General features: G+C 39.4%; 1 protein-coding gene and 1 pseudogene across 4 annotated transcripts in view; one reads left to right on the forward strand and one right to left on the reverse strand.

Annotated features, from left to right (window-relative positions):
• Window positions 1-24,084, reverse strand: part of TTC27 (tetratricopeptide repeat domain 27) — a 170,283-nt gene that overhangs the window by 62,309 nt on the left and 83,890 nt on the right. For 3 of the 4 annotated variants that reach the window (XM_034764919.1, XM_034764916.1, XM_034764917.1), the window contains exon 10: window positions 11,039-11,152. The exons of the other annotated variant lie outside the window; for it this stretch is intronic. In XM_034764919.1, coding sequence (XP_034620810.1) covers window positions 11,039-11,152 — 114 coding nt within the window. The remainder of the gene's footprint in view (window positions 1-11,038; window positions 11,153-24,084) is intronic. 4 annotated transcript variants of the gene reach the window in all.
• LOC117875663 lies at window positions 16,355-16,478 on the forward strand (annotated as a pseudogene).

A 24,084-nucleotide genomic window follows, 5' to 3' on the forward strand; every position in this document is an offset into this window, starting at 1 on the left:
ATCTGTCTTATGTGCTTCCTACAGCAAACACTTTAAATACAAGCAGAGCCAACGCTCATAACTTCAGATATAAAAATGATACATGCATACGAATAGGATGAATACATTCAGTAGAACATAACCTTTGCAAAGATATGTTACATGGCATATCTGGCATAAAACATATTCCAGTTATGTCATATTTACACTCATAAGTATATTTCTATAAATCATTCTGGGGTCCAACGTCTCACATTCGTTTTTAACTATAGCAAAATGCTTCGTTTTATTTATCTTTAAAATGTAATTTCATTGAAATTGACATGGATTCCTGCAGAAAGCTTTAATTTTGAAGCAACGGCATTTTCTGGAAGCAAAAGGATTAATCAGAAAATGCCCAACTAACTCCATCTTCTATGCTGGATGCTTGGAAATAGCTGAATGTAAATAAAATGCTGCACTAGAATATGACTATTTATAAAAAAAAAAGACTCCCCGCCCCATCCAACAGAAAGAAAGAAAGTAATGACAGTACTCTGTCTGCAGTTCCAAATTACTACACATGACAATATCTGAAGATTAAAAACTCCCTAGATATGAAAAAATGCAACAGACCACAGCAGCTCTTATAATTCATAGATTTAAGAGCTCCCAAGTATGTTTTAAGAACAGGGAGCTGTTATGGTTGAGTATGCCAATGATCTGTGGATAATAGATCACTGGGAGTGTATTGAACTATATGTTTCTAAATGATGCTTGAAAATTTAAAATGTGGCTAGCATGTAGGGAGGGAGAATCCTACCCTTACTCCATAGCTGAAAATCAACCATACAACTATAAATCAATAAAACTTAAAAAGTCAACAAAACTAAATGAGCAACTCTCTCACACACTCAACCTGCCCCACCCCACCCCACTCCAAAAAAATCCTCCCCACTTAATCACTGCTTTTGGGAAAAGCCTGTGTAAACAGAAAGGTTTTGCAACATACCCAGATGCTGAAGTCCCTCTTGACAATTTGCCTTGCTGACTAACACCAAACTGGACAGCTAATAGGGAATCTGGGTACAGTGGGCCAGTTTCTATTCCATACTCCTGGGGGAATTCTGTGCCACTACACATGCGCAGAATTTATGTCCCTTGCAGAAAAATGACTTTGTGATGGGGAAGCAAAAGGAAGCCACAAGAGCGGTCATGTGACCCTCCCCAGCACTATGTTTTGGGTGCCCAGGGCTTCCGGCAGAGAGGTAAATCACTGTAGGGCAGAAGGCAGAACTGGGGAAGACCCAGCTGGTGGCTCCTACCCTGTGCCGGACTCAGCTACTAGTCCATTTTTTCCTTTAAATTCGTTTTAAACTGCAGCTGTGCATTAGTTATTTTAACTGTTTTTGCGTTTAATTTTTTTTTCATACTCTGATAACTTAAAATTGGCCAAACCAATCCCCAAACTTGCCACCAAAAAAATCACTTTTAGTTAGGTCTCAATGCTTCAAAACAGTCTGGAAAGAAACCTTTATAAAAAAAGGTCACAAGAAATTGAAAGTATTTACGATGGATGAATTTATATTTTCAGTCTTATGACCTACTCATGCCTTCGCAGAGTGTTGAAACCCCAATTGATAATTCCACCAGCAACCACACAATGACAAACTTAACAGAAATTTCATATTAATGGGAGTGAACTTTATCCATATTTAAAGTCACTTATAAATGTTATTTTTATGGGAGTTATTTGTTCCCCAAAACACCAAAAAACCTGACAGTAACTATTCCACAATGAAGAGTAACAACATGCAAGTTTCAAGTTTTAAGGTTCTGCTGTTTTTATGCATGAGTAAAAATATATCTTCCACAGATTTGAGAGGTAAATACTGTTATGCACTCGAACAATTTGCGTAGAAAATGTACAGTTCAGTAGTTTAATGTTTTTCTTAAAACAACGTGAACAAAAAACTAACATTAGTGGCTTAATATAAATATTTGCATATTTTACACACACATTTCTAATAAATGATTCTAATTAATAGTAGAACTTACCTTCAAACAACCAGTATAGTGTCTTTCTGGGCACAATAGGCAGGCAGAAGTGCTGCAGCATATTTCACCGCAACATTTCTGCCTCCTCTGTTGTCAATGCTGATCGAGTATCAGTGATACGAAAGGACTGTTAAGCACTACCAGAGGAAGTATCAGCAGGACTGAGAGAAAACTGAGGACAAGGACATTTATGAGGTGGGCTGCAAGGAAATAGCTAAAGGTGAACAAAGAGATCAGGTGACCTCCTGGCCCGGGAAAGAGACAAAGCCCAGAGGAGGAGGGGCTGGAGGGAGTTTCAGAGGGGCTGGAGGGAGTTTCAGTTTGGAGTTGGCTGGGGACTAGGAGTGAGGGCAGACGGGGGTGTCGGGCTCGCTGGGCCCCAGAATGGACCCGGCGGAGGGGTCCCAGTCGCTGGACCGACAAGCCCCGTTTTAGAACGTGTTCCTGTCATCTAATAAACCTCTGTTTTACTGGCTGGCTGAGAGTCATGTCTGACTGTGAAGTGGGGGTGCGTGCAGGACCTCTGGCTTCCCCAGGACCCCACCTTGGCAGACTCGCTGTGGGAGGCGCACGGAGGAGCATATGCTGAATGATATGTTCCATCTTCCAGGTATTTCAATTTTGACCTACCACATGCACTGAAACTGGATAACTGCTTCATGTTACCAATAATATTACTTTTTTTTCCTGAAGAGCCCACAAAATGGAGAAAACATTTACATCTACTCTTTTATCTAACTAGTCAATCTGAGTACAAGCTTCTAAACCACAGACATTCAATTAACCTAAGTTCCTTCTTGTGGTGACAAGTGTCAGAAGATGGTGGGAATGTATTTGACCAAAAAAAAAAAAAAGCTCTTTTGGGTCTGCATTTTTACTCTTCTCAATCAATTACAAATTACAACACATCTTTTTGACTTGGGGGAGTCTCAGTGGAGGCAGAATAGGAAAAACAAGTTCAGTCTCTCTTGTTCTGCATTTGATTAAACTGTTTCAGAATAGTAAAATTCTTACTATTTTTCCACTTTATAAAATTTAATACTTTTCCAAACATGACTGCCCTAACTAACATGAAAGCCTGAGTGATATCTAGTTAACTTTTGTTGAGAAACTACTTGGCAAAAAACACTCTTTCAATGGCTGAGCCTAACCCAGCAAACACACAATATATGGTAATGTAATGGCACCCTTCCAGCTTGAAAAATGGTTGTGTAAGCACCAAAACAATTCAATTACTGTGTCATGCCAAAGCATCATGAGTGACTGAAGAGTCCAATTCTTGAGTGAAAGTGCTTGCCATAGTTAATACAGGTGTAATGCACAGGGCCATAAAATGAAGCCAGCACACTATTAGCACCTGGAGGCCTGCTGTGCTTTCCTCTTTGCTTTCTTCATTTTTCCCCTCTCTCAACCACCTTTCCTCTGCCTCTGGCTCCCTGTTGCAGAGCAGCCCCCCAGCATAGACTGTTAGCTGCATCTTCCCAGCTAGAGGTGTCAATGTTGATGGTTTTGAGGCCTTATCTACACTAATGCTGTAAGTTGATTTAAGTTACACTAGTTAAGTTACGTGAGTTACATTACTTAAGGTGACATAATTTACATTGACTTAGCACGCTGTCTACATTGCGCTACGTCGACAGGAGAAACTCTGTCAACTTAACTTCCGCCTGTCGTTGAGGTGGAGTACTGTTGACGGGAGAGTGCTCTCCCATTGACTTATCGCTAGGGTTACCATACGTCCTCTTTTTCCCGGACATGTCCAGCTTTTCGGCAGTCAAACCCCCGTCCGCGGGGGAATTGCCAAAAAGCCGAACATGTCCGGGAAAATGGCGGCTCTGCTCCTCCCCGACTCTTCGGCTCTGTTTAAGAGCCGGGCTGCCCGAGCGCTACCAGCTTCAGGCAGCCCCCGTGCCTCTGGACCCTGCGCCGCCGGAGCCCGGGAGGGGAAGTGCCTGGCTGGGGACGCAGGGTCCGGAGGCATAGGGGCTGCCCAGAGCCCGAGCGCTACTGGCTTCACAGTTTGCCGGGCAGCCTCCAGACCCCGTGCCCCCGGCTGGGCGCTTCCCCTCCCGGGCTCCAGCTGCGCTGGGGAAGCACCGGCTGGGGGCGCAGGGTCTGGGGGCTGCCCGGCAAACCCTGAAGCCGGTAGCACTGGGGCAGCCCTTTCTCCCTGGCTGGGAGTGGAAGGGAGCGGAGTTAGGGCGGAAAAGGGGCGGAGTTGGGGCAGGGCTAGGGGTGGGGAAATGGGCGGGGCCAGGGCCAGTGGAGGGTCCTCTTTTTTTATTTATGAGATATGGTAACCCTACTTATCATGTCTTCACCAGACCACAGCAATTGCAGCGGCGCCCATTTAGCACCACAAGCCCCGAGTTCCTGTTGCAAACATTCTTGAATGTGAGTTTTTTATCTGTATAATATATGTACACATACACACACAGGAAAAATGGATTCAGGATGAGGTGGAGAGTCCTACTGTAGAATCATTTATTGCCTTCTATTTCTAGGCAACTGAAATGGTTGTACAACTCTGCATCTGGGAAAGCGGGCAAGCATTACATTAAAATGTGTATAATGTCCACAAACATTTCCGTTCTTTATGCTTTCCTGTAACATTTAAAAATTTTAAGTACTATTTTAGGCACGGAGAGCCATCTTACTCACAGCCTCTGTAGGAAAATATGACATATCCCTGAGCCTTATCACTAATAATACAATACTGACATTTACAGCATTCAGGTAGTTCTAATGCTATGCAATTAAAGGATTAGATCAGCGGTTCTCAAACTGTGGGTCAGGACCCCAAAGTGGGTTGCAACCCTGTTTTAATGGGGTCACCAGGGCTGGCGTTAGACTTGCTGGGGGCCAAAGCTGAAGTCTTAGCTTCCTGAGCTTGGGCTTCAGCTTTGCTCCCACCCGGGGTGTTGGGGCTCAGGCTTTGCCCCTCACCCCCCGCCTGGGGTGGTGGGGCTCAAGCCAGCTCAGGCTTCGGTTCCCTCTTCTAGGGTCGTGTAGTAATTTTTGTTGTCAGAAGGGGGCCATGGTGCAATGAAGTTTGAGAACCCCTGGACTAGATGTGATGTTATTGACATAAACTGGACCATATAAATCACTGATGCAACCATATAGTTGCACCAAATCTTGTACAAAGGAGGGTCAGTAAGGTGTCTATGGAAAGGTTATGATCTGCTGGTTATAATTATGCTATCTGCATGCGTGTATCCATTTTGTAGTTGAAGTTATGAATACTGGCTATTGGATATTCAGGCCTGTCTGTAAAGGCCTATACTTTAAGAATTTAGGTGTATTCTTATCACTAAGCTAGTTATAGAGATATAAAAGAAAGAATCAAAATCACTGCCTGTGAAAGGGCCTTTTCATACTGTGACAGTCTGATGCCCTGTTCTTAGGCTAAGTAAGGCCTTTGGCTAAGCAGCAGAGGCAGCCATAAGCTGAGAAGTGAACGGTCACATCCTCACATTCCAAACCAGTCACATGGAAATAAGGTGCTATTGGGCTGTTAGGAATACAATCCTGTCCTGATATTCCTATCACCTCCAGAGAAAGGAAAGAACCTAGAACATGTAAAAGGAAATTTAGTTTGATAGTTTTCTGTCTGGTAAGAACTCACTTATCAATAGACTCAGCTGAAAAACCCTTATGTCTGTATAGATGTAGTTGTGAAATCCTCACTTCTGTATGTTTATTTGCATGGTCTCTGTCTGGTTCTGTAATTGTTTCTGTCTGCTGTATAATTAATTTTGCTGGGTGTAAACTAATTAAGGTGATGGAATATAATTGGTTAAATAACCATGTTACAGTATGTTAAGATTGGTTAGTTAAATTTCAGTAAAATGATTGGTTAAGGTATAGCTAAGCAGAACTCAAGTTTTACTATATAGTCTGCAGTCAATCAGGAAGTAAGGGGGGAATGGGGAAATTGGAATCATGTTTTGCTAAGGGGGGAATGGGAACAGGGAATGGGAACAGGGATGGCTCTGTGGTGTCAGAGCTGGGAAGGGGACCACTGAGGAAGGAAACTGGAATCATGCTTGCTGGAAGTTCACCCCTGTCAAGGCTGCTTCCCCACTCTGAACTTAGGGTACAGATGTGGGGGCCTGCATGAAAACTTCTAAGCTTAACTACCAGCTTAGATCTGGTCCGCTGCCACCACTCCCAATGTGCTAATTCCCTTCCCTGGGTAGCCTTGAGAGACTCTTCACCAATTCCCTGGTGAATACAAATCCAAACCCCTTGGATCTTAAAACAAGGAGAAATTAACCATCCCCCCTCCTTTCTCCCACCAACTCCTGGTGGATCAAGATCCAACCCCCTTGGATCTAAAAATAAGGAAAAATCAATCAGGTTCTTAAAAAGAAGGCTTTTAATTAAAGAAAAGGGTAAAAATCATCTCTGTAAAATCAGGATGGGAAATAACTTTACAGGGTAATCAAACTTAAAGAGCCCCGAGGACCCCCCTCTAGCCTTAGGTTCAAAGTTACAGCAAACAGAGGTAAACACTCTAGTAAAAGGTACATTTACAAGTTGAGAAAACAAAGATAAAACTAACACGCCTTGCCTGGCTGTTTACTTACAAGTTTGAAATATGAGAGACTTGTTCAGAAAGATTTGGCGAGCCTGGATTGATGTCTGGTCCCTCTCAGTCCCAAGAGCAAACAACCACCAAAACAAAGAGCACAAAACAAAAGCCCTCCCCCAAGATTTGAAAGTATCTTGTCCCCTTATTGGTCCTTTGGGTCAGGTGTCAGCCAGGTTACCTGAGCTTCTTAACCCTTTACAGGTAAAAGGATTTTGGAGTCTCTGGCCAGGAGGGATTTTATAGTATTGTACATAGGAGGGCTGTTACCCTTCCCTTTATAGTTATGACAACCCCAATAAACATCGAATTGTTTGCGCCTTTCGACTTCGGGTATTGTTGCTCTCTGTTCATGCGAGAAGGACCAAGGAAGTGAGAGGGTGAAGGAATAAGCCCCCTAAAATCTATGTACTTGTATCTCAATGTGTTTGATTCTAAGTAGCATTAGTGAAGCTTTTGGTCAGCTTCTTGAGAAAGGCGTTTGCAGATTAAGTGCCCAATCAGGAAACACTTAACTGACAATGGACCTTGGGAGATGCCAATCCACATGAGAAGTCTTCCTGGGAAAGTTCAAATTAGCATGTGAGCAGTGGCTGCTGCCTGCAAACTGAGTCATGTATGGATATGTGACTTGCCCAGGTGGCTACAAATTCCATCTTGTTGCTGTGATTTTGCACCGGAGAACAAAGGGGTTTCCGCCCAGAAGAGAAAGAATATAAAAGGCCCTGGAAACCCCTCCATTTTGTCTTCAATCCTGCTTCTTACCTCCGGAGGAACCTTGCTACACTGAAGCTCTGAACAAAGGACTGAATGACCCATCCAAGCTGTGGATGTACTCCAGAGACTTGATTTGAGCCTGCAGTTTATTCTATCACTGCTACAAGCCTGAACCGATAACTTTGCCATTACTGTATGTAATTGATTCCATTTAACCCAAATCTAGCTCTCATCTATATTTCTTTCTTTTATGAATAAATCTTTAGATTTTAGATCCTAAAGGATTGGCAACAGCATGATTTGTGGGTAATATGACTTGTATATTGACCTGGGTCTGCGGCTTGATCCTTTGGGATCGGGAGAACCTTTTTTCTTTTACTGGGGTATTGTTTTTCATAACCATTCGTCATAACGAGTGGCACTGATGGTGACACTGGGAAACTGGAGTGTCTAAGGGAATTGCTTGTATGACTTATGGTTAGCCAGTGGGGTGAGACCGAAGTCCTCTCTGTTTGGCTGGTTTGGTGTGCCATAATAATAAAGGAAACCCAGCCTTGGTCTGTAACTGCCCTGCTCTATGCAGTTTGTCCTGAACTGATACTCTCAGCTGTGTCCTGCCAGAGGCAGCAACGTTACACTAGATAACTGTAAAAGAAAGTGAAAACAATGAAGAGAGCCAGTGACCATCCAGCTCTCCATGAAGCAACACAAACTGCTCAACAGACCAATTTGGGATCCTCTGAAGTAAGTATGTATTTTGATTTCATAACTGTCATTGGATTGGAAAGACAAGGAAAAAATAAAACAATGAAATAAGTTGAGTTAGCCCAGCATGTGAGTCCTTATTCGCAAGTTACATCCAGCCCCCTTTGCTCTTGGGTTCAGACTCCAGAGCAGCTGCTTCCAACTGATAAGTCTGTTAAATGTGCATTCCAGACATCAGAGGTGCAGCAACCACACACAGTCACCAAAATTTAGCTTCACACACACTCCCCTCCCTTGTAAATTTATCAATTATCGATTTTGTTTTTTGGAATGTTGAAGATTCTGTTTTTGTTGGAGGGCCTGATGGGAAGAGCATTTACAGCTTGCTCCTTCAGTATCTCATTTACAGATACATTTCTAGCAGTAGTATTTTCACTTTTAGATTCAGTTTCTATACTTGTATTGTCGTCAAGCCAGTAAAAAGGAAAATCATTTTCCCTTCAGTAATTACATGGTTACTGTACATTCCATTCCTTCTTTAATTTCTGGACCTTTATCTACAAACAAATGACCCTCATTTTTCTTCATTATTTCTCCATTAATAAGGTTTGTCACTGGTTCTAATACCTTACAACATTCCTCACTTCATTCCACCCCAGTAATTCTGAACCAATACCCTTTGGGTCTAGGCATAAAACTCTGGGAGGCTTATCACACTGTTCTTCTAGTTTTATTGCTAAATCTGGTCTAATCAAATCAAATTCTTAACTGACATTTAAAAAACAAATCTGCTCAAGATTTCCATGTAGTTGTCTGTGGTGCTGGCCTACATAATAAAAAAAATGTTTCTAATATAATGGTCTAAGACTCTGGTCTAAGACTCTACTCTAATTTTCTCTATTTTCTAAACTTGAGTGCAATTTCTTTCAGCTTTTGTTAATATACTTGAAGCAAATGTGATGGGATTCTTTTTCCACATCCTGGTTTATGTGAAATTACAGCTACTATTCCTGCTGAGAAGCGTCATTTCTAATAGTAAGGAAGATTCTGAATTAGAACCACACCTAACACATGGTGTTAGATTTAGACCACGGTGGGAAGATGTTTAAAAAAAATATATCAAGATTTTCTGTATTAAAAACCCAACTGATACTATATTTATACAGTAGTGGAAACAAACTAGCATGTACATCAAGACAGACTGACGATTAATAACAACGGTTAGAGCCTTGCACAGATACAGAATTTGTATCCGCATTTGCTCCACAAACATGGTCCGCGATATCCAGAGATTTGCAGGGCTGTAATAATGGAGAGTTACCTGGTCAATTAACTACAAACATATTCCTACCTATATCAACTTCTATACATTACAATTTATTCCACCCACATCTATTTTCAGATTCTTGCACTTTAAATACTTCTAAAATTAAAACCAGATCAGCATCGTATTTCCTGCAATGGAAAATGCAGCACAGTAATAACTATCACCTACTGGAAGAAATATTCAGAACAAAACTGAAACCTTTTCAATATGTACTAAATTAACTTTTTAAAAAATTACACAAGCATTAATACAATGGTTTTTGTTTCATTATTATAGTACTTGAGCTTCCCAGCAATTGTTTTAACAGATCTAAGCTTTTTACGCAGAGGGAGAGAGAGAGAAATACCTTTAGGCCTATAAATTAGTCTTTCACTAGTGGTCAGCACAATTGCCTGAGCTGGACCAGGGGGGTTGGCTCTGCGATTCTTGAACTTGCTTTGATCTAAAATCGCCTACACTTGGAAACTTCTGGGCATGCTCAAAAGCCATTTGACAGGCTTTGGGGGGGAAGATGGTTACTTTGGGAGAGGAGTGGATGGTGCAAAAGGGGCTTATTTGATGCTTTGCTATATTGGGTGTCTGAGTTAATTTTCTACTGTATGATTATTTATTGCTGCTAGGTAATAAATTATGCAATTGTAAGTTAACTTTTTTTATTAGGGAACCTATAACTTTACATAGGGATGTTTTACATTTTTCTTGACAACTACATAAATAGAATTCAAAATCTAAGATTTATTTTGTCTATTTATTTTAATTTAGCTCCTAAGCAGTTATTTTATGGAATAATTATAAAACAGATCCCCTTTTTAAAAAATAACCTGATCTTATAAAAGTGTATTTGCATACCTATTTATGGTGAATCCCTGAAGCTGAAACACATTGAGGTACTTCTATGCACTCATGATTTGTTCAGTCTACTTTTTAACCTCTGTTTTTACTTGCAGTTGACAACTATTTATTCATTCATAATGGGATTAAAATTTTATGTTAAACTCAACATAAAGGTATATGCCACTATGCCAACTTTATAAGCTTTAGTCAATTTTTCTTGACTGTTCCTTGTTCTAACAAACACCGAGAATCTATTACACTTGATGGGCCCTCGTCTAACTGCCTTCAAATGTGATGCTTATCCCAAGGCTTTGGACACCCTTCTTCCTAACTGCCAAGGGATCTTTCCCTGCTAGCAGCCCACTATCCTCCTGATCTAGAAGAAAAAAGCAGCAACATATTTGCCCCCACGCAGATTCACCACACATTTAACTAGTAAAGGTTTCTGGTGAAACAACACTGACATGAACCAAGTTTAAATTTGTAAAGATGGCAGACTATTTTAAAAAATGCTCCACAGAAAGGTTAAATTTCCCTATTAAGTTCTATAGAATTAAAGGTAAGAGAACATACCACACAATTGAAATGTTTTGTGGATTTTGTTAGCTAATAGGTTTTGCATTCACAAACCACTACAAAATAACCATTTGAATGTCACAGAAAGAAGAAAAGTTAAGGAAACAGGTTCTGGTTTCAACCTTCCAAAGGATTAATGTAAAAAAAAGTGTTTTTATTTACAAAATTAAATACTTTGAAAAATGCTAGCTTTCTTTCAAAGTTGGCTGTCTAAATGCTTGCAAGAGAATGTGTATGAGGATTGGAGGCAGTAACAATGGAAGACCTACCTGAGTCTGCCTCATTGCCCGTTCCACTCGACGAGTGCTTCCTTTCTCAAGTTTTGTCCGGAGAAGTAAGGCTGAAGTTTGAATGGCCCAGAATTTAGGTTGTGAAAGTAAACACTATTGAGGGGATGATTAAAAAAAAAAAAAAAGTTAACATTTTTTATTTTAAAAGTGGTAAAAAAAAAAAAGAGAGAGATTTGATGGTAATTTTCAACATATCTCACTTGCTCAAGCAGGTCTGCCCAAACTGCAGTCTATTCTGAAATTCAAATTTTCTGTCATGGTATCTTATTGGTAAATTCAAGACATTACATGTATGCATTTGCTGGTCTATTAGATAACCATGGACCAAAAATGACTGGACCAAAGGTTTTATTGCTATGCCATTTCATCTGAATAAAGTTCATCTCATACGGTTGGGTGGGTGTGTACACATAGAATAGAACTTGTGACTAGTGAATCAACAAGGAAGCAAGACAGAGAACAAGTGGTGAAAAAACACATGGAAGGTGATTACAGGAAGGAGGGCTTCTTATTTATTTCCCTAAATAGTGGCTCTGATACAAGCAAAAAAGTGGTTATTTGGTGTTACGGCATAAACAAAGTTGTGCTCAGCAGAATTTATCAGAGTTGTTGGTAATCTAGTGAATTTTACTTGTTTTGTTCTATGCAGTTTCTTGCTGTGTGGAGTTTTCTACTTGTTAGCTGAAAATATCAGTCTTCCCTGGGCTGATTTGTTTAGCGCCATGGGAGATGAATCTAAGCAGGAGATTATATATATGTGCCACCTTCAATGGTGAGGTATTTTCCACTTTCTTTCATTGAGGTTTATGCTACATGTGTTGAGAACTCGGTGGTCAATCATTACTGAGCTACAAACTTGACTCATGGCTGTAGGCTAGTGAGGAGTTTTTAGTCCATCCTACTTTCCTCCATATTGAAGCTGAGTGCCCTTAAAGAAATAGCATGAGGTCACTACTCAGAAAGCCCTCTCTTGATGCCAGCAACCTCACCAGTTATCATCCAATCTCTAACCTATATTTTTTAGGGGAGCCACTTCGTCACAGGAGGTCATTAAGAAAGTGGTAGCCAGAGTGGCCTCAAAATACTTGATTCCATATAAATGGCTTTAGTCCCTTCCAGCCTGGTGTCAGATGTGGGTATGCTACCATTATCTGTGTTTGCATTTTATTTTTACTAAATGAAAAAAAAAAGTTTAACTAGTTGGAGGTAGATGCCAATATAAATTTCTCAGTGAAAGGTATTTCAGCTACATCCAAGGTTCCCAAATGTGGGAATATAAACACAAACCCCACAACCCAAAATGATTAAGCAACTGAACATTCCTAAGTACACTTTCAGGCACTAAAATTTGGACAAGGGCAATACTCTTCATTTCACAGAGTGCAACAGTAATTTGTAGACAAAACAATAAATAGACACGAATAGATCTTCTTAAGAGGTACAAAACTACATCTCTCCCTGTCAGTCAACTATTAATACTTTAGAAACAGCAATAGTTATGACTTCACCTAGGCCTAGACTGAGACTTTATGGGCTTGTCTTCACTACTGGGGTAAGTCGACTTAAGTTACACTATTCCTGTTACGTGAATAATGTAGCTGGAGTCGACGTAGCTTAGGTTGACTTACCCCCGTGTCTTCACTGCACTGTATCGATGGGAGACGCTCTCTGGTCGCCTTACCTTACTCTTCTTGGGAAGCTGGAGTACCGGAGTCGACCAGAGAGCGCTCTGCAGTCAATTTAGCGGGTCTTCACTAGACCTGCTAAATCAACATCTGCTGCATTGATTTCAGCAGCATCGATCTCCCTGGTAGTAAAGATAAGCCTGTGTGCTACCCTGAGTAACATGAAGATGAATAGCTATGCTGTCCCAGAAACAGCACAGGGAAATAGTTGTTAGTCATAATTCCTTCCCTGGTTCTCCCACTGCTCCAAGAGGACAACAATCTGACAACCTTTATCCAGCAGCAGATTAACTTCACTCATCACTCAGGCTCAGCTGTGCTGGTTGGTTTACGAGGGGCAGAACCAAGGCTCCCCCCCACACACCAGTATGGTGGTGGGGAGTAGCACCCCTAAGAAGCCTGCCCCTCTCTCCCCGCCAACCAGCAATCTGGGTATCCCATTTTGGAGTAGGTGGGGAGTACTCAGCCCCCTTTTTTCCCCTCTGCACTAGCATGTGGAACAAGTCCCTTATGTACCATTGGCTATGAAACTGATGTGCCTTAATCACCTCAGTCAAATAAGCCATAGGCTGGGGAGAACTTTAACTTAATAACAATCCTGGGTTGTTTTAAAGTTACACACAAACAAAACATCAGGTACACTCTTTAATACTATTGCAACAGAGACATGGTAAATTCTCCTGTGCTATTCTTAATGAAAATACATTGTGCACAAAGCAACCTTTTGTAATATACTGTAACTGCAGTGAACAATTGGAAAACACGTGTGTGTTAGTTTCACTTAGGCTTATTTGTAACTGTATTAGCAGTCAGCTCAGTCTCATGCCAAAACCTAAAAATGCTCAGTTCCTCATTTTCATTGCCTAATCACGATGTTTAAAAAAGTACAATGAAATGAAAAAAGAACTCATTTAAAGATACTACTGTTCACACTCAGGGTTTTAAAGAATAGCTTCGGAATGTGTATTAATAAGTATTGGGCAGTCCTCACATTCCCACTGAGTACGTACTCCGAATATTCCATAAAATAAATTATTCTAATTATTCTGGGCAGTCTTAAGGCTTTATAGTTCGACCTGTGGCTAAAACTAGACATTAATACACATCACTATATTTTAAAATAATATACCTGGAAACAATAAAAAATAAATCAAACTTGGGAAAAAACATGCATATCGTACTTTAATGTACTGTGCTACTTTCTATAAATTAAGAAAACTGCTTAATAAAACAATTTCAGAAATAAATCTGCTCATTGAAAAAGAATCTTCACAAGAAGTCTTCGTTATGTTCATTTTAGAAATTAAACAGAGAAAAGAAAAAAATAAGGGGATCAGCTGTTGGAAGGAGAGAAAAAAATGGAAAGACCAACAAAGTTATGTAACTTTTTGTACAACAGCAGATAAACAGTTTCTCAGCAACAGACAATGTGGCACTTTGGTTTAGATGACACAGTATAAATAATGGGAAGATGATTTCCAATCAGAAATAGTACAGCAATTACTATTTGGAAGTAGGGAAGATGTGAGAAATAATAAAGCAGCAGCTTTGGGGAATGGGGGCATACTAATGCAAGTAATCTTCCACAAGGCTAGCATACTTTGTATCAACTCCATTAAAGAGCTCTAGGACTCTCACCTTGCCCCAAATAAATAACAAGCCCTCCTGGACATGCAAGAGACCCTCAGCCTCCCAGGAGCAATTCTCCACATGGAGTGCTCTGGCTTCTTGACACCACTCCACTAAATGAACAGCAGCAGTTCCAGCAACCCTGCTCCTCCTCCTCCTTTCTAAGGAGATGCAGCATCTGTTCCATTCTACTATCTTGCTCTTCTCCTCCTACAGAAGAATCAGGAGCAGCCCAAAGCAGTTTTACCAGCCAGGGTGGAAAAAGGTTAATTGCTGCTCCAGAGGCCAAGCAAACACGTAAAAAACACCACCTAACCTCCACTCGCCAAAAAACCCTGAGTGTCACAGAGATATGGTGTTCGCTGGAAGTTGGTGCCCAAGGCAACTGCCTTGCTCGCCTGCCCCTAGAATCGTCCCCAAGAATAGTGGTGTCTAGGATTATTTTGTGCTTTCCTCCTCATCCCTTTTAAAAGAACAGGACATTTGGATCCTGGGGGATCCAATAAAGTATAAAGTAACTGGGGAGCTTGAGGCTGTTCTGCTACTTTTTTCTTTTGTGACCTCAAGTGAAAGAGCCACTTGTTCCCCGGTCCCACTCAGGCTACTTGCCCAGGCAAATATTTTACTTTGAGAGGGTTTCTAAAGCTCTGCCATGTTAAATCACCAGACATCAAGCACTTTTTTTTTAAAAATAAATCTCACACACAAATGAAGTAGAGCACTATCCCCATAAGTAACTAATTATGAAACTGTTTAATTCATCCAGGTAATTTATACTGGAACACTATATCAATACAAACAAAAGCAAAGTGAAAGCTTAAGTATGTTATTCCACCTATAGCAGAGAGGTATTGTCACAGAATGACCTCTCTTTACAAAGGCACGCATTGTATAAAAAAAAAAAAAAATCAAACTTGCTGGTTAACAAGACCTGTGAGGTAATATATGACTGGGCTCAAGTGAACAAAATTCTTGGGTTTTTTTTCAGCTGGGTAGCACACACACACCTGTTACTTCACTTCTGGTGGGTGTCTCATTTTTTACATCTACTGTACAGTTAATTTATTTTTAAGTGTCTCGGAAAGGGTCTTTCTACATTTTAGAGACAAGAAAAAACAACTTGGAATATGATCCTGAGGACCAGAAGGAGAAAATGAAATTAGGGAAAATTTGATCTGGTCTTAAAAGCACACTTTCAGAGAGGTCTAGACCCAAAATTTAAATCTGGTAAAAGATTTTATGAAACTTGATCATAAGTGTTTCCTTTAGAAAAGGCGTGGTTGCATTTAAATATTCCCACACAGTATCTGTAACCCAAAACTGAAGTACTGATGTTAAAAGCAAAATGAACTAGAAACAGACATGAAAGACTAACTTCTTTTCATACAATGGAATGAATGAAGGCTAAAGGGAAACAACCAGCATTAACTGTGAAAAGTTCATTTAAAGAGCCTTTCAGCGTTAATGTAAAGTCTTAGTAACAATGTATCTTGTTAAAAAGTGGCCCAATCCTGCAACCAACTATGCACAAGTAAGTAGATCCAGTGAGCTCAATGGAACTACCTCACATGCATTGCTACTCAAGCATATCTTTGCAAGATCTGGGCCTTGCTCCATAAACTGACACAGCATCCCTCTAAGACACTAAAGGCCTCTAAAAATCCATTTCATGAGAAAAGCGTTGAAGAATTTAACTTAAAAGTTAAAACAGAGCTCCAAGTCTGCTTAGTTAAAAAGCAATTTTTTAAAGAAAATCCTGCCCAAAGTGTAGGAGGAGTTTGGGGCACCTTGACTTTTCCACCTTCGTTAAAAAGAACAAAAATATTTAGAAGCCAATAAAATTTGAGCTCTAGTCTAGTATTTGGCTGACTTGGCCAAAATGACAGGCTTAGCCTGAAGGTTTACGGGCCTGATGCAGCATGAACTGAAGTCAATGGAAAGAGTTACAATATTGACCACAGTCCTGATCCTAGAGTTTCAGATCCTATCTTAGAGAACTTTATATTAAATGGATTTTTGAAGAAGGGAGGTGGAATAGGAGCTTGCTCCATCCACTCCATGCATCAACCTGGTATTGCAGTGTTTCTAGAAATGGTGCACCTCCCTCTGGGCAAATATTCTGGTTAAAAGAAAGTGAGAAAATTTTCTTGTGTTATTGTCTTGTTTGTAATTTTAATATATTTCTCATTTATCTTGGGCTCCAGCCACTGAGCACTAAAAGATTAGGCACTGAAACCTTGAACTTGACTCAATATTCTATTGGAAGAGAGTTTCAGAGGACTGAGGACAGGTTTGATAAAAGCGCATTATTGAGGAAATATATTGGCATATAGTTGGAATAGCCTAGCAGTTGACGGATTCATGCACTAGTATATTGCATTGCTGTTGTCCAGCTTGTAGGCGATGAAGGCATGTGCAACTGAGGCACCTCATCATCCACCAGGATGGGATGCAATCTCTTAGCTAACCAGAGACAGTAGAAAGTGTTACTCAAAACGCTGTTATATAATTGCTTAGCTTCAGGGAGGAATCCAGGAGAACACCCAAGCAATGGACTGAATTCACCAATTTTGGGTGTGTGCCCTTTAACCAAAGGAAACTGTATTGTGGGTGCAAACTCCTCAAAGTGCTTATCTCTGACCACCAGCATTTTGCTAAGATTCAGCTTCAATCTGCTGTTCTTCATCCAGGGGCTGATTTCATCAAAGCAATGGGCCTCAATATTTAAATTGCTAGCACATGAGCCCATGACATCTTACCAATTCTCTGAGGCTGCATGTAGATGGTGAACTGGACAACAGCACCCTCACAGCCAGGATCAAGGAGATAATATTCAGAATACAGAACCTTCTGATTGTGAAATGTTTTCCACTGACTTGCTGAGGCTTTTTGATATTCTTCATTTCAGCTGAAAGAAAATACCATAGCAGGGCATCAGCTCTGCTGTAGTTAAGCTTGAGAAGGCTGCTCTAAAACCCACTTGCTCATTTGAAATTTGCCACGTTTCATGGAGTTCTGGATATGGTTCGTGGTTCAAATTTGAGGTCATTGGAGCAAGCCTCCCTCTAACCCCCAATTTTACAAGATCATTAAGTTCTCATTTTTTGTGCACAAGTGGGGCTCAAACTATGGCTCTGATTGTCCCCCAATTGATCTTATTCAGTTACAATGTTGATCGCGGCTACTGTGCCATACCTACTGCCCCTTTGGGGAAGCGCTATTGAAAATGCTATTTGTTGAAAGACAAGTTTGGCTCTTTAGAATGGTACACAACAATCTAAAGCACGAAAGAGATTTACACATGTATGTGCAGCAAGATTAGGTAAAGGATTTTAAAGGCAGTATACTGTCACGGGAATTAAGTGGCTCAAGGGGACATGCACACTCTACCTTTGTAGATAGTGTAGTACTTTCAGAACACATTATCCCTTTAAGAGAGCAACGCCTTGTCTAAAGTGTTTAGGTGAACTGTACTGAACAGGAGAAATTTACACACACTTTATACACACACTTAGAAACACACAGAAATATGATCACATTTGCTAAATTTTACAACCCCTTCACCCTGCCCACTATGACAACTAACACTATACTTTCACTTACTCATGATTAAACCCACAGACCACTCATATCCCACCTCACTGCTGACAATCGACATGGCAAGACCACCCCGTGCACTGCTCCTGACACAACCCACAGAACTGAGTGCTGAAGTGAAGCATACTGGATCTCTCAAGGCACACATGCACTTGTTTCCTTTGATCGTGAATACAGGTGAAGGTAGGGGGAGGGACATAGCCTCCCTCCCCAATCTCTTAACATCACAATCAAAGCTCTGCCAAGCTGTTCCAACTAATCCCTTCACCATTCAATACAGCTACACCTAACAGTAAATGCACCTGGAGTGCATGCAGATAATTCCCAGTGGCTATTGCCGGCTGGTAGGGAGGGGGAGCAGATTTAAGGTTTAAACCTTAACTCTATTTCCTGGTTCAGAGTTTTGCTGAATTCAACATTCTGGAAGGGCACGAGGTACTAACAGGCAACCTTAACTCTGCATTAACAAAGTTTTTCATCAGTGAATACACCATACTTCATATTATGTTTAAACATGGCTAATGGCAAGTGTTAAAATGCAAAATATAGAACATCTGTCATTATGACAATCACAGCAGTGAGACACCCAAACTGCTACAAAAGCAGTTTCGAATGCAAAATCCATCTGAGTGGTGGAATGAGAAGGGTTTAAGATATACATCAGGGAGTCTTAGAGAAAGATTTAATGGTAACCACAAGTTTGGTTTTGACAGCAGATTCCTGTCTTGTTCTGGTCCATAACACAGCAAGTCAGTTTATATTAACATTTTTTGTTCAGCTATTTTGTATGTGAACTTGTAAATCTCTGGTTTGGCAAATAGAGGTTATTTACTGACTTTGGTTTAAAATACAACATAAATAAATGCCTATCTAGGCTGCAGGTGTCCTTCCTATTAAAATATATAGGAAACAAAAAATCAAAACAGCACATCTCTCCACAGATAATCACCAGTCAACATAAACATTGTAATTCAAAAACTAACACCCTTCATATTCCATTTGCGTTTTGAAGGATGTGCTCTTTTACTTATTATCAAGTTTCTATCACATCATTCTATTGTTCACCAAACTTTCGTTGGGCTGAAGGTACTAAGAAAGTCTAAAATAAATCATATAACTATATTGTATATAACTATTACCAAATATATTTTTAAATAGAACACCGTTAAGTTACACTAACTGTATTTACAATTTTTGTTGGGTTTATAAAGAATCTTTTTTGCCATTCCATTTTATAGCACTGCTCTATTTAAGTGAAGAAAATAGTTTAAATACAGATTTAAATACAATCAAAATATTTTGTTGCTTAGCAAATAAAATTTTTGTGGAAAATAATACATTCGTTACAAGCACATCTGGCAATTCACAAGAAATCTATTAATTTTTAGCTATACTTACAACAATAGCTTAATTTTACAAAAATTATCCCAGTACATATCTTCAGCATTCTCATGGGTGATCTTATTTTTAGTAAATCTTTCCAATAGCTAGCTTAGTTTAATAGTGTACGCATTTGGTGTTATGGAATTTGGCTACGGATTAACCAATTGTTTGTCTTAGAGCTTAAACTTAACAAATCCAACCATGTTAAGGTATGAAAATGCACAATTTGGGCACCTTAACCCTGCCCTGTATTACTTTGCAACATTTATATGGATTATGACTGTCACTTTAATGTTTATAGCCCTCCCAGAATAGATGAAACTGAATTAAAAGATACTTAACACTTTATCTATTCTCTCATGTTACACATTTTAAAATAACTGTAACTCCTAAACTAATTAAGAGATTTACTTGTAAATTCTCAGTTATTCTTTAACTGTCAAATGAATTAAGTGCTGCAACTTTGGGGAGGAGATGCTGTATTTTTATACATAACTTACAAATGTAGAATTTTTTTTACATAACCACTCAAAACCAAAACAATGTAAAACTTGAGAGCCTACAAATCAAAGCACGAAGAGGCATATAAATGTTTAGCATATCTGGCACATAAATACTTTGCAACACCGGCTACAACTGTGCCATGCAAACGCCTGTTCTCACTTTCAGGTGTGTAACAGGGTGCTGGCTAGGAGAAACAAGCCAGGCCTGTTAGCCCTGTTCCAGAGAAAGAAGGGTATTAGTTGGGCTGGCTGAAGGGCCATGCCCTAATTACCAGAGTGGATCCACCTGCAGGCCTGGGTAGCCAGCCTGCCCTATAAAGCTGGCTACGAGATAGAAAGCAGGGGGAGACAGGAAAGGGAGGAGCGTGGACTCTAGAGCCCTGCTGGCTGGGAAGCTAGTAGTCTCCAGGAGTGTTGGTCTCTAAATACTTGTAAATAGTAGGTGGTGGGAAGGGACACAAACAATAAAAGGACACGGGTGCTGCACTTCAGTTGGTCTCTGACTGTGTTTGTGGAGGGGCCGGGAGCGGGCACTGCTACAAGGTGACGTAAACAAGAAGTGGGCACCATTATTTCCTGCAAATGTAAACAAACGTGTTTGTCTGAGCGACTGACTGAACAAGAAGTAGGACTGAGTGGACTTGTAGGCACTAAAGTTTTACATTGCATTAAAAAATAAGTTATTTTTTGTACACAATTCTACATTTGTAAGTTCAACTTTCATGATAAAGAGATTGTAATACAGTACACTGGTATGACGTAGGGTATTTCCAAATAACTATTTGGGAATTTCCACCACTCAGTGTGGTACCTTGAGCACCTTCTATTAATTCCTCATTTTCACAAGTACTGCACAAGAGATGCAGTTAATACTTCATTTCATGTATAATTATAAGGATGATACATACTAATATGAAAAAAATCTCTAAAGATTTGCTGTCTTGAACAGAAGTAAGCTGATTACTTACAGGAATAAGGTCACTTTGTGTATAAAACAATCTGAGTAGAAGTTGTAAACATCCATATTTATTAATCACATCTTATTTGCTATAAAACCTTCATGTCTTCTACAGTTGTGAAGAAGATTTTTCCAGTAGAATTTCACTGCATGTTATTCTAGATACACTATTACAAATTCTAATCCTATTTGGCATAGCTGACTTTCAACATTTAAGAGTGTTATCTCCTTAGAGAGATACAGCATATAGGCAGTGTAAATCCCCTCATATATTGAAATTTTAAATGCCCTACAAATATAGCTGTTATAAGAATTAGGTTTCTTATAAGGATAATTTAAAAGGACATAAGTGCAGTCTTTTGACAGAGAGAAGCAGTCTCTAGGCAGAAATGAAATTTGATGACTTTAAGGGATTCTGTCTCAGAGGTTTATAATCCATTTAAGAAAAACTAGTCATTGAAGGACTTTTGCTCTAGCTTCTCTAGCACTCTCACAATTTTGAGACTATTTGGGCCTCATTTTCCATCACATCCACTTTATGCAGAAAGTTTTGATTTTCATTGATCCCTTTCTCTACTTTGAGATGTCCATCTCAGAAGAAATTGCCTCCAATTTTCTATGGATGCAGTCAAGTCTCTTCTTGCATGCGATTATGCCTTTTCCTTTACTCCCTAGATTTACTGTTCAGCGAGCTGGTGATAGAAAGTGCTGTGATGTAGCACTGCAACTTCTCATCTACTGAAAGATAACTACATATACACCCCTTAATACTGAGTGCCAAGTACATCAGGTCCAGTTCAAAAAGATGAATCCCTAACACTACAGCATTTCTAAACTGAGCCTTGTATCACCCATAATGTACTGTGGTTGTGTTGTGTTAATATATTTATTTCTTCAGTACATTACAGTTGATATAGTTAGTACATTAGCTTTCCACATTAAAAAAAAGGTTCTAAATCTTCACTTAGGGAACAAGCAAAAATCTTTTAGTGGTCGGTAGCCTCATCTCCTGCTTGCTCCACATCTCACAGACAGAAGAATTGTTGAACAGGGAGAAAACTGAAACATAAAGGATGCTGCAGACACTTTGCCCGTAGCTGTCAGAAGCTGAACTCAACACATCTGTTAATGCCTCACTTTCAGAAGCACTAAACTTAATTCAGATCTTAAAAGAAAAAAATTAAAATGATTTTGGATGAAAACCCAATACTTCAGCTACAAATCTAAAAAATAAATTTTTAGTAGGCTTCTAAAAGCAATTTGTTATTAAAAATTCCTATATGTTTCTATATTATTGTGCTTGTAGTACTTTTAGCAGGAAATTGACTATACATTTTTTCCACTTAGATTTAAACATTTTAGAAAAATACCCATAAATCTTTGCAGTTAAAGCCTGCAAAGGGAATTAACTTTTGTATTGGAGCAACAGTATTAAAATACTATTTCTAGTGAAAAATCCATGATTTGTGTTGTGTGGTCAAAATGAATTAAATTCCAGATATTTGTAACAGCATTCTCAGGTTTTTAAAACCAATGGCCTCAGAAGTCTATGAGGTGACGCTAACAGACCTTGAATATGTCTCTCCCTCAGTTTACATTCCTTTCTCTGAAAATATAATTTAGTATCTTTTCAGTAATCATTCAGTAAAAAGGGGATTCTTTCAGTATAATCAGCTTGAATCAACTGATTCAAGGTGATTGTAGCTACTTTAGTTAAAATTTCACAAAGAAAAATATATACACAGGGCAAGTGAAAAAACATCCAATTGCTCTATTACCCAAAATATCAGATTAGTATTCCAAGTTGCCTATTCGTGTGACTCCTTCAATGTTATGTAGGAAAAAAAGTGGCATTACCTTCGTTAAGTCTTACATATTTTCTGGTGCCACTTAAATCACAATTTTAACTGCCTCCTTTTGGACTTTAAATCAGGTAACGTGTTCATAAATACTGCACAAGAACTGATTCTGCAAGAGATATTGCCAGGTGTTGCTTTTAAAAACAGCTTAGTTGGTGTTTTTTTGATGTATTATCAGATGCTCTGCCAAGCCACAACTTTTTACAAAAATTTCTGTCAAAAGGGGGAAAATATCCCCATTATCACTTCTCTGGTGTCATTTTTCACATCTCTTCAAATTGTTATTTGAACACTTAAATTGGAACATTCAGTTAATTCACTACTTGTTTTAAAAAGTGTTGATTATTGTTCACCTGAAGTGACAGAGAAAAAACAAATCTTAAAATTATCAGAATGACAGGGCAAGAGAGATTTACTCTCTTGTATTGGCTTTGGAGATCAGCACACCCAGCTAGTGCTATTTTCCACTATTAATCTAATATCCCATATATTTTTCAGTTGGCTTAGACCACACATTCAGTACGTCTTTTCCAGAGACTAGAGCTGCTCATTTAAGTATATGACAAGGGTTTATTTCAGTCCATAAAAACTAATCCTGAGAATGTACAACTAAAATAGCATTTCACCACAACAGGTGTTAGCTGAACATCAGCAGAGCTGGGCTTAAAGCTCTTAACCACAGCCATTAGAAATACCTCTTCTGGTGTTAAAATCAAGAGCAAGGCCAAGACACAAACAGTGATCTGCACCAAGGGACAGTTTAATTAGAAAAGTATTCTTAAAATTTGCTTTGTCTAGTCTTGTCTAGTATCCTATGCACTAAAGTTATAACATTGCATAATTATAAATATAGCTTACACTTTTGGTTTTAACTTGCCCATTTCAAATTTCAAAGTGATTTAAAAGTGACACACACATTTGGGTTCTTTTACATTTTAATTCATGTGAAGTAAGCTTATTCAAATAAGTTGTTTCACAATTAGATACAGACAGATATATTTGCACTAGAATTTTCACATCAAAACAATCGTAAAAACTTTCTTGTTGACCCAGGTATTGTTTTTTCCCAGTTAGGATTTTATTACAAGTTTTCTCTCCTCCCTTTCTCCCCTGCCCCATCAGTTACCACATCACCAAGCATATTTTCCCAACAGGAAAGTTACAACATTGTTCCAAATGTCTGCCTTTAACAGCTAATCATACTGTTCCTTAGGCTATGTCTACACTTAAAATGCTACAACAGCACAGCTGTGGTGCTGCAGCTGCGCCACTGTAGGGCTTCAATGTAGACACTTAATACAGTGATGAAAAGGGCTCTCCCATCGCTGTAGTAAAACCACCTCCCCGACAGATGGTAGGCAGGTCAACAGATTAATTCCTCCATCTACCGAGCACTGTCTTCCTGGGAGTT

This window comes from Trachemys scripta, chromosome 3 (genome assembly GCF_013100865.1).
Source record: "Trachemys scripta elegans isolate TJP31775 chromosome 3, CAS_Tse_1.0, whole genome shotgun sequence".
Classification (NCBI taxonomy): domain Eukaryota; kingdom Metazoa; phylum Chordata; order Testudines; family Emydidae; genus Trachemys; species Trachemys scripta.